Source organism: Oncorhynchus keta, chromosome 19 (assembly GCF_023373465.1).
Source record: "Oncorhynchus keta strain PuntledgeMale-10-30-2019 chromosome 19, Oket_V2, whole genome shotgun sequence".
Taxonomy (NCBI): domain Eukaryota; kingdom Metazoa; phylum Chordata; class Actinopteri; order Salmoniformes; family Salmonidae; genus Oncorhynchus; species Oncorhynchus keta.
This window is the reverse complement of record NC_068439.1, coordinates 13,826,134-13,836,888: the sequence shown is the minus strand read 5'-3', so window position 1 is coordinate 13,836,888 and position 10,755 is coordinate 13,826,134. Positions and strand designations below refer to the sequence as shown.

Below are 10,755 nucleotides of genomic sequence, written 5' to 3'. Positions count from 1 at the left end.
CATTCAGTGTAAACAGAAGCCCTGGGCCTGAAACAAGCCTGTGATGTTCCATTCAGTGTAAACAGAAGCCCTGGGCCTGAAACAAGCCTGTGATGTTCCATTCAGTGTTAACAGAAGCCCTGGGCCTGAAACAAGCCTGTGATGTTCCATTCAGTGTAAACAGAAGTCCTGGGCCTGAAACAAGCCTGTGATGTTCCATTCAGTGTTAACAGAAGCCCTGGGCCTGAAACAAGCTTGTGATGTTCCATTCAGTGTAAACAGAAGCCCTGGGCCTGAAACAAGCGTACAAATCTAATCCATCCCCCCTCTTACATAAAGATACTAAATATTCAGCATGCAGATGAATGATCATTTTCTAGAATGCTGCGGCTACCTGAGGGACTCAGTCTGCTTCCGGGGAAGGCTGATTACCATGTCTGGCAGAATGTCTCAAACCCAACCCAGAGTCTCAAATCCTTTATCATAGATTTACACATTTAGATCACAGCACACTGACCGACATCCCGCTTCATATGAACTATACTAAACCCGCTGCACTACAGTTCCGGCGCCGACGGAGATGGCCGCCTCGCTTCGCACGTTCCTAGGAAACTATGCAGTTTTTTGTTTTTTACGTGTTATTTCTTACATTAGTACCCCAGGTCATCTTAGGTTTCATTACATACAGTCGAGAAGAACTACTGAATATAAGATCAGCGTCAACTCACCATCAGTACGACCAAGAATATGATTTTCGCAACGCGGATCCTGTGTTCTGCCTTTCAAACAGGACAACGGAATGGATCCCATGCAGCGACCCAAAAAAACGACTCCGAAAAAGAGGGAAACGAGGCGGTCTTCTGGTCAGACTCTGGAGACGGGCACATCATGCACCACTCCCAAGCATTCTTCTCGCCAATGTCCAGTCTCTTGACAACAAGGTTGAATCCGAGCAAGGGTAGCATTCCAGAGGGACATCAGAGACTGTAACGTTCTTTGCTTCACGGAAACATGGCTCACTGGAGAGAGGCGGTGCAGCCAGCGGGTTTCTCCACGCATCGCGCCGACAGAAACAAACATCTTTCTGGTAAGAAGAGGGGCGGGGGCGTATGCCTTATGGCTAACGAGACATGGTGTGATGAAAGAAACATACAGGAACTCAAATCCTTCTGTTCACCTGATTTAGAATTCCTCACAATCAAATGTCGACCACATTATCTACCAAGAGAATTCTCTTCGATTATAATCACAGACATATATATTCCCCCCCAAGCAGACACATCGATGGCTCTGAACAAACTTTATTTGACTCTTTGCAAACTGGAATCCATTTATCCAGAGGCTGCATTCATTGTAGCTGGGGATTTTAACAAGGCTAATCTGAAAACAAGACTCCCTAAATTGTATCAGCATATCGATTGCGCAACCAGGGGTGGAAAAACCTTGGATCATTGTTACTCTAACTTCCGCGACGCATATAAGGCCCTGCCCCGCCCTCCTTTTGGAAAAGCTGACCATGACTCCATTTTGTTGATCCCTGCCTACAGACAGAAACAAAAAAAATAAGCTCCCACGCTGAGGTCTGTCCAACGCTGGTCCGACCAAGCTGACTCCACACTCAAAGACTGCTTCCATCACGTGGACTGGGATATGTTTCGTATTCCGTCAGATAACAACATTGACGAATACGCTGATTCGGTGTGCGAGTTCATTAGAACGTGCGTTGAAGATGTCGTTCCCATAGCAACGAATAAAACATTCCCTAACCAGAAACCGTGGATTGATGGCAGCATTCGCGTGAAACTGAAAGCGCAAACCACTGCTTTTAATCAGGGCAAGGTGACCCTCCGCAAGGCTATCAAACAAGCTAAGCGTCAGTACAGAGACAAGTAGAATCTCAATTCAACGGCTCAGACACAAGAGGCAGGGTCTACAGTCAATAACGGACTACAAGAAGAAAACCAGCCCAGTCACGGACCAGGATGTCTTGCTCCCAGGCAGACTAAATAACTTTTTTGCCCGCTTTGAGGACAATACAGTGCCACTGACACGGCAACCAAAACATGCGGTCTCTCCTTCACTGCAGCCGACGTGAGTAAGACATTTAAACGTGTTAACCCTCGCAAGGCTGCAGGCCCAGACGGCATCCCCAGCCGCGCCCTCAGAGCGTACGCAGACCAGCTGGCTGGTGTGTTTACGGACATATTCAATCAATCCCTACACCAGTCTGCTGTTCCCACATGCTTCAAGAGGGCCACCATTGTTCCTGTTCCCAAGAAACAGTCACCAAAAGCACTCACAAACTTCTACAGATGCACAATCGAGTGCATCCTGGCGGGCTTTATCACCGCCTGGTACGGCAACTGCTCCGCCCACAACCGTAAGGCTCTCCAGAGGGTAGTGAGGTCTGCACAATGCATCACCGGGGGCAAACTACCTGCCCTCCAGGACACCTACACCACCCGGTGTTACAGGAAGGCCATAAAGATCATCAAGGACAACAACCACCCGAGCCACTGCCTGTTCACCTCGCTATCATCCAGAAGGCGAGGTCAGTACAGCTGCATCAAAGATGGGACCGAGAGACTGAAAAACAGCTTCTATCTCAAGGCCATCAGACTGTTAAACAGCCACCACTAACATTGAGTGGCTGCTGCCAACACACTGACACAACTCCAGCCACTTTAATAATGGGAAATGATGTAAAATATATCACTAGCCACTTTAAACAATGTTACCTTATATAATGTTACATACCCTACATTATTCATCTCATATGCATACGTATATACTGTACTCTATATCATCTACTGCATCCTTATGTAATACATGTATCACTAGCCACTTTAACTATGCCACTTTGTTTACATACTCATCTCATATGTATATACTGTACTCGATACCATCTACTGTATCTTGCCTATGCTGCTCTGTACCATCACTCATTCATATATCTTTATGTACATATTCTGTATCCCCTTACACTGTGTATAAGACAGTAGTTTTGGAATTGTTAGTTAGATTACTTGTTGGTTATTACTGCATTGTCGGAACTAGAAGCACAAGCATTTCGCTACACTCGCATTAACATCTGCTAACCATGTGTATGTGACAAATAAAATGTGATTTGATTTGATTTGGACTGAGGAGAGAAAAGGGGATAGAGGGCTGGAGAAAGACAGCTGGCAAGGACCTCAACATGACAGCAGAACATAATGCCCAGGCTGTGAGCAGAGCAACAAGCCCAACCCCCACTATTACACCCCCCCCAAGCCCCATCCTGTGCCCTAAGCAGTATGTATCAGATGCTCAACATGCTCTGTTCACACCTACTGTGATGGTCCGGGACTAAACCACACGAAAACAACACTAAACACTATGGAACACAAAGAATGTATTATCTCATCCTGGAAAATACAAGGACTGAGGTCACCTGCCTTTGGCCTAAAGAACCGGAACCCAGAATTCATCAAATAAATTGGAAATACAGACATTGTCATCCTACAAGAAACATGGTATAGAGGAGACGGACCCACTGGTTGCCCTCTAGGTTACAGAGAGCTGGTAGTCCCATCCACCAAATGACCAGGTGTGAAACGGGGGTATGCTACTTTGGTATAGAGAAGACCTAATCCACTCTATTAAATTAGTCAAAACAGGAATATTTTACATTTGGCTAGAAATTAATGAGGAAATTATCTCAACAGAGAAAAATGTCCTCTTGTGTGCTACCTATATCCCCCCAAAATAATCTGCTTACTTTAAGAATGACAGCTTCTCCATCCTAGAGGGGTAGATCCACCATTTCCAGGCCCAGGGACATATTCTAGTCTGTGGCGACCTAAATGCCAGAACCGGACAAGAACCTGACACCCTCAGCACACAGGGACAAACACCTACCTGGAGGTGACAGCATTCCCTCCCCCATATGCCCCCCTAGACACAGCTATGACAAAACAACCAACGAAAACAGGTCACTACTCCTGCAGCTCTGTCCTACGCTGGGTCTGTACATAGTCAAGGGTAGGCTTCGATGAGACTCCTATGGTAGGTACACCCACAGCTCATCCCTTTACAGTAATACAGTAGGTTACTTTATCACTGACCTCAACCCAGAGTCTCTCAGAGTGTTCACAGTCAGCCACTGACACCCCTATTAGACCACAGAAAAATCAGTCTACTTGAACAAAGCTGTTTGCTGATGACCTGGTGCTGCTGTCCCCATTCAAGGAGGGCCAACAGCAGCACCTAGATCTTCTGCACAGATTCTGTCAGACCTGGGCCCTGTCAGACCTGGGCCCTGACAGACCTGGGCTGGGCCCTGACAGAACTGGGCCCTGACAGAACTGGGCCCTGACAGAACTGGGCCCTGACAGTACTGGGCCCTGACAGTACATCTCAGGAAGACAAAAATAAAGGTATTCTGTAAAAGGTCCAGTTGCCAGGACAACAAATACAAATTCTACCTACACACCATTGCCTTAGAGCACACAAAAAAAACGATAAATACCTCGGCCTAAACATCAGCTCCACAAGTAACTTTCACAAAACTGTGAATGATCTGAGAGACAAGGCAAGAAGGGCTTTCTACGCCATCAAAAGGAACATAAAATTCAACATTCCAATTAGGGCCTGGGTAAAAATGCTTGTATCAGTTATAGAACTCATTGCCCTTTATGGTTGTGAGGTCTGGGGTCCGCTCATCAACCAAGACTTCACAAAATGAGACAAACCCCAAATTGAGACTCCGCATGCAGAATTCTGAAAAAACATCCTCTGTGTACAACGTAAAACACCAAATAATGCATGCAGAGCAGAATTAGGCTGATACTAAATATCAAAATCCAGAAAAGAGCTGTAAATTCTACAACCACCTAAAAGTAAGCGATTCCCAAACCTTCCATAACAAAGCCATCACCTACAGAGAGATGAACCTGGAGAAGAGCCCCCTAAGCAAGCTGGTCCTGGTGCTCTGTTCACAAACACAAACACACCCTACAGAGCCCCAGGACAACAGCACAATTAGACCCAACCAAATCATGAGTAAACTAAAAGATAATTACTTGACACATTGGAAAGAATTAACAAAAAAACAGAGCAAACTAGAATGCTATTTGGCCCTAAACAGAGAGTACACAGCGGCAGAATACCTGACCACTGTGACTGACCCAAAATAAGCCTTGCTATTGAGAAAGGCCGCTGTAGGCAGACATGGCTCTCAAGAGAAGACAGGCTATGTGCACACTGCCCACAAAATGAGGTGGAAACTGAGCTGCACTTCCTGTCCTCCTGCCCAATGTATGACCATATTAGAGAGACATATTTCCCTCAGATTACACAGATCCACAAAGAATTCGAAAACAAACCCAATTTTGATAAACTCCCATATCTACTGGGTGAAATACCACAGTGTGACATCACAGCAGCAAGATATGTGACCTGTTGCCACAAGAAAAGGGCAACCAGTGAAGAACAAACACCATTTTAAATACAACCCATATTTACTTTCCATTTTGTACTTGAACTATTTTCACATCATTACAACACTGTATATAGACATAATATTACATCATTACAACACTGTATATAGACATAATATTACATCATTACAACACTGTATATAGACATAATATTACATCATTACAACACTGTATATAGACATAATATTACATCATTACAACACTGTATATAGACATAATATTACATCATTACAACACTGTATATATACATAATATTACATCATTACAACACTGTATATAGACATAATATTACATCATTACAACACTGTATATAGACATAATATTACATCATTACAACACTGTATATAGACATAATATTACATCATTACAACACTGTATATAGACATAATATTACATCATTACAACACTGTATATAGACATAATAGTACATCATTACAACACTGTATATAGACATAATATTACATCATTACAACACTGTATATAGACATAATATTACATCATTACAACACTGTATATAGACAAAATATTACATCATTACAACACTGTATATAGACATAATATTACATCATTACAACACTGTATATATACATAATATTACATCATTACAGCACTGTATATATACATAATATTACATCATTACAACACTGTATATAGACATAATATTACATCATTACAACACTGTATATAGACATAATATTACATCATTACAACACTGTATATAGACATAATATTACATCATTACAACACTGTATATAGACAAAATATTACATCATTACAACACTGTATATAGACATAATATTACATCATTACAACACTGTATATAGACAAAATATTACATCATTACAACACTGTATATAGACAAAATATTACATCATTACAACACTGTATATAGACATAATATTACATCATTACAACACTGTATATAGACAAAATATTACATCATTACAACACTGTATATAGACAAAATATTACATCATTACAACACTGTATATATACATAATATTACATCATTACAACACTGTATATAGACAAAATATTACATCATTACAACACACCATACTGACATTTGAAATGTGTCTATTCATTTTAAACTTGTGTTTAATTTTTACTGTTTATTTATCTTTTGTTTATTATCTATTTAACTTGCTGTAAACATGTGTTTCCCATGTCAATAAAGCCTCTTAAATTGAATTGAATTGCAGGAGGAAACAGAGGAAAACAGAGGTGAAGATTACATCATTACAACACTGATATAGACAAAGAGATTACATCATTGACAGAGAGTGAGATAGACAAAATATTAGATCATTGAACACTGTGAGACAGAGAGAAAGAGGATGACAGAAACACAGTGTAAATGGGGCCTGTGGAATATTACATCATGTAAATAAGGCCCAATAACTCCATTTGTAAATAAGGCCTGTGGAATAAACTCCACGTGTGTAAATAAGGCCTGTGGAATACCTCCACGGTGTAAATTTAACCTGTGGAATACCTCCACATGTAATAAGCCTGTGGAATAACTGAATTGCAGGTGTAAATAAGGCCTGTGGAATAACTCCAGGTGTAAATAAGGCCTGTGGAATAACTCCACGAGTGTAAATAAGGCCTGTGGAATAACTCCACGGTGTAAATAAGGCCTGTGGAATAACTCCACGAGTGTAAATAAGGCCTGTGGAATACCTCCACGGTGTAAATGGGGCCTGTGGAATACCTCCAGTGTAAATGGGGCCTGTGGAATAACTCCACGGTGTAAATGGGGCCTGTGGAAAACTCCATGGTGTAAATGGGGCCTGTGGAATAACTCCACGGTGTAAATAAGGCCTGTGGAATAACTCCACGGTGTAAATAAGGCCTGTGGAATAACTCCACGGTGTAAATAAGGCCTGTGGAATAACTCCACTGTGTAAATGGGGCCTGTGGAATACCTCCACTGTGTAAATGGGGCCTGTGGAAAACCTCCACGGTGTAAATGGGGCCTGTGGAATACCTCCACGGTGTAAATGGGGCCTGTGGAATACCTCCACGGTGTAAATGGGGCCTGTGGAATACCTCCACAGTGTAAATGGGGCCTGTGGAATACCTCCACAGTGTAAATGGGGCCTGTGGAATACCTCCACAGTGTAAATGGGGCCTGTGGAATACCTCCACAGTGTAAATGGGGCCTGTGGAATACCCCCACGGTGTAAATGGGGCCTGTGGAATACCTCCACAGTGTAAATGGGGCCTCTGGAATACCTCCACGGTGTAAATGGGGCCTCTGGAATACCTCCACGGTGTAAATGGGGCCTGTGGAATACCTCCACAGTGTAAATGGGGCCTGTGGAATAACTCCACGGTGTAAATGGTGCCTGTGGAATACCTCCACGGTGTAAATGGGGCCTGTGGAATAACTCCACGGTGTAAATAGGGCCTGTGGAATACCTCCACGGTGGCGGGGCATCAGAGAGCATTTAGCGATCGTTGACACGCCGACTGAGTTCAGTCTGCACCGCCAGCACTGTCTAATACCCACACACCCAGCAGAATGATGGATAGAAATATACTGTGGTGGGCCAGCATTAATCCACGTGGGAGGAGAGGAAGACAGAGAGACAGACAGAATAGATGGAGACTGAGGGGAGGAGAGGAAGACAGAGAGAGACAGAATAGATGGAGACTGAGGGGAGAAGAGGAAGACAGAGAGACAGACAGAATAGATGGAGACTGAGGGGAGGAGAGGAAGACAGAGAGAGAGACAGAATAGATGGAGACTGAGGGGAGAAGAGGAAGACAGAGAGAGAGAGACAGAATAGATGGAGACTGAGGGGAGGAGAGGAAGACAGAGAGAGAGACAGAATAGATGGAGACCGAGGGGAGGAGAGGAAGACAGAGAGAGACAGAATAGATGGAGACCGAGGGGAGGAAGACAGAGAGAGACAGAATAGATGGAGACTGAGGGGAGGAGAGGAAGACAGAGAGAGACAGAATAGATAGAGAGTGAGGGGGGAGGAAGACAGAGAGAGACAGAATAAATGGAGGCTGAGGGGAGGAGAGGAAGACAGAGAGAGACAGAATAGATAGAGAGTGAGGGGAGGAGAGGAAGACAGAGAGAGACAGAATAGATAGAGACTGAGGGGAGGAGAGGAAGACAGAGAGAGACAGAATAGATGGAGACTGAGGGGAGGAGAGGAAGACAGAGAGACAGACAGAATAGATGGAGACTGAGGGGAGGAGAGGAAGACAGAGAGACAGACAGAATAGATGGAGACTGAGGGGAGGAGAGGAAGACAGAGAGAGACAGAATAGATGGAGACTGAGGGGAGGAGAGGAAGACAGAGAGAGACAGAATAGATAGAGACTGAGGGGAGGAGAGGAAGACAGAGAGAGACAGAATAGATGGAGACTGAGGGGAGGAGAGGAAGACAGAGAGAGACAGAATAGATGGAGACTGAGGGGAGGAGAGGAAGACAGAGAGAGACAGAATAGATGGAGACTGAGGGGAGGAGAGGAAGACAGAGAGAGACAGAATAGATAGAGAGTGAGGGGGGGAGAGTGTACATGTGTGCGAGAGAGAGAGAGCCAACTAACATAAGCCAACTCTCTCTCCATCCCTCCCTCTGCCTGTGGTGTGTTATGATAGTGATTTTATAATGTGATGACTTCCCTACCGTACTGAGACTACCGACACTGTGCTCTACTGTAACCGTCTGGCAGGCATAAACAAACACCTGGAGCCAAATCAGAAGGAAATATTCAGGTGTTGCCGTGAAGCTCAGTGAGATATTGATGCATAGCAGTCTTTAAGGTTCTCCTTAGGGGAAACAGAGGAGGGAAATGGGCCAATCGCATCCCAACGTCTAGACAATCACAGCAGCCACAGCAGGTGGTGGAGGGGGGAGGAGGACAATAAGCTAGATTCATTTAGCAGGACAATAGCAAGGGTTGATGATGATGATGTGATAATGTGAGGTTCTGGCAGTTCAGTGGATATGTCAGGTTTGGATACTAAGAGAGAGAAACCCCACCCTGTCCCAGCATCCCTGATAGCATCATCCACCCGACCCCACCACAACATCCCCACACTACCCTCACTCCCCTACCCCGCCCATCCCTGTCTGTGGAATGTGGTGGGCTATTTATTTGGGTGCAGCGGGAACTGTACAGCTCGTAAACATACACCTTAACCACAACTATTATTCTCCTCTCTCTGGAAAGAGCTCAGTTAGAGAGAGGAGAAAGGGCTGAGTCATAGAGAGGAGAAAGGGCTGAGTCATAGAGAGGAGAAAGGGCTGAGTCATAGAGAGAGGAGAAAGGGCTGAGTCATAGAGAGAGGAGAAAGGGCTGAGTCAGAGAGAGAGAGGAGAAAGGGCTGAGTCAGAGAGAGAGAGGAGAAAGGGCTGAGTCAGAGAGAGAGAGGAGAAAGGGCTGAGTCAGAGAGAGAGAGGAGAAAGGGCTGAGTCAGAGAGAGAGAGGAGAAAGAGCTGAGTCATACAGAGAGAGGAAAGAGCTGAGTCATACAGAGAGAGGAAAGAGGTGAGTCAGGGAGAGAGGAGAAAGGGCTGAGTCAGAGAGAGAGGAGAAAGGGCTGAGTCAGAGAGAGAGGAGAAAGGGCTGAGTCATAGAGAGAGGAGAAAGGGCTGAGTCAGAGAGAGAGGAGAAAGGGCTGAGTCATACAGAGAGAGGAAAGAGCTGAGTCAGGGAGAGAGGAGAAGGGGCTGAGTCAGAGAGAGAGGAGAAAGGGCTGAGTCAGAGAGAGAGGAGAAAGGGCTGAGTCAGAGAGAGAGGAGAAAGGGCTGAGTCAGAGAGAGAGGAGAAAGGGCTGAGTCATACAGAGAGAGGAAAGAGCTGAGTCAGGGAGAGAGGAGAAGGGGCTGAGTCAGAGAGAGAGGAGAAAGGGCTGAGTCAGAGAGAGGGGAGAAAGGGCTGAGTCAGAGCAATGAGGATTTGAAGATGACTCTGACATTTTGTATCACATGGGGATGTGAAACGAACTCCTCAGCCTTAAGTGTCCCACTTGCGTCGCCTAATTAGCTAGCTTTTGAGGTGGCACGTTTGGCTAAGAGGATGGTTTGTTTGTGAGGCAGACGTCCTGAGTCCACGCCATGTATGGGCTGATTCAGGAGGAAGTGGTATTCACTAAGCAAGCAGCGTGACATCCTTCACAATTGTTTGTTCTGATATTTCCTTTAAAAAAAGTAATAAAAATGAATATTACTGGACTGTTGGAGCTAAAAACACCTGCAATAACATCTGTAAATCTGTGTACGTGACCAATAAACTTTGATTTTATCTACTTTCTCCTGAATCATGAGAT

At 44.6% G+C, this 10,755-nt stretch overlaps 2 protein-coding genes across 9 annotated transcripts in view; both read right to left on the bottom strand.

Moving 5' to 3' along the window:
- LOC118397633 (rho family-interacting cell polarization regulator 2-like) overlaps positions 1 to 10,755 on the bottom strand; it is a 162,433-nt gene that overhangs the window by 23,989 nt on the left and 127,689 nt on the right. The gene's annotated exons all lie outside the window — the stretch shown is intronic.
- On the bottom strand, positions 7,246 to 9,458 carry LOC127909257 (uncharacterized). Of its 2 annotated transcripts, none has more exons than XM_052469736.1 (3): positions 7,636 to 9,458; positions 7,388 to 7,542; positions 7,246 to 7,356 (listed from the first exon to the last, which is right to left on the bottom strand). In XM_052469736.1, exon 1 carries the CDS (start codon positions 9,048 to 9,050, stop codon positions 7,941 to 7,943), a length of 1,110 nt encoding a protein of 369 aa, XP_052325696.1. In that variant the 5' UTR covers positions 9,051 to 9,458; the 3' UTR covers positions 7,246 to 7,356; positions 7,388 to 7,542; positions 7,636 to 7,940. The 2 variants fall into 2 exon arrangements, with proteins under 2 accessions (XP_052325696.1, XP_052325697.1); XM_052469737.1 differs by having other exon boundaries at positions 7,388 to 7,511; positions 7,729 to 9,458.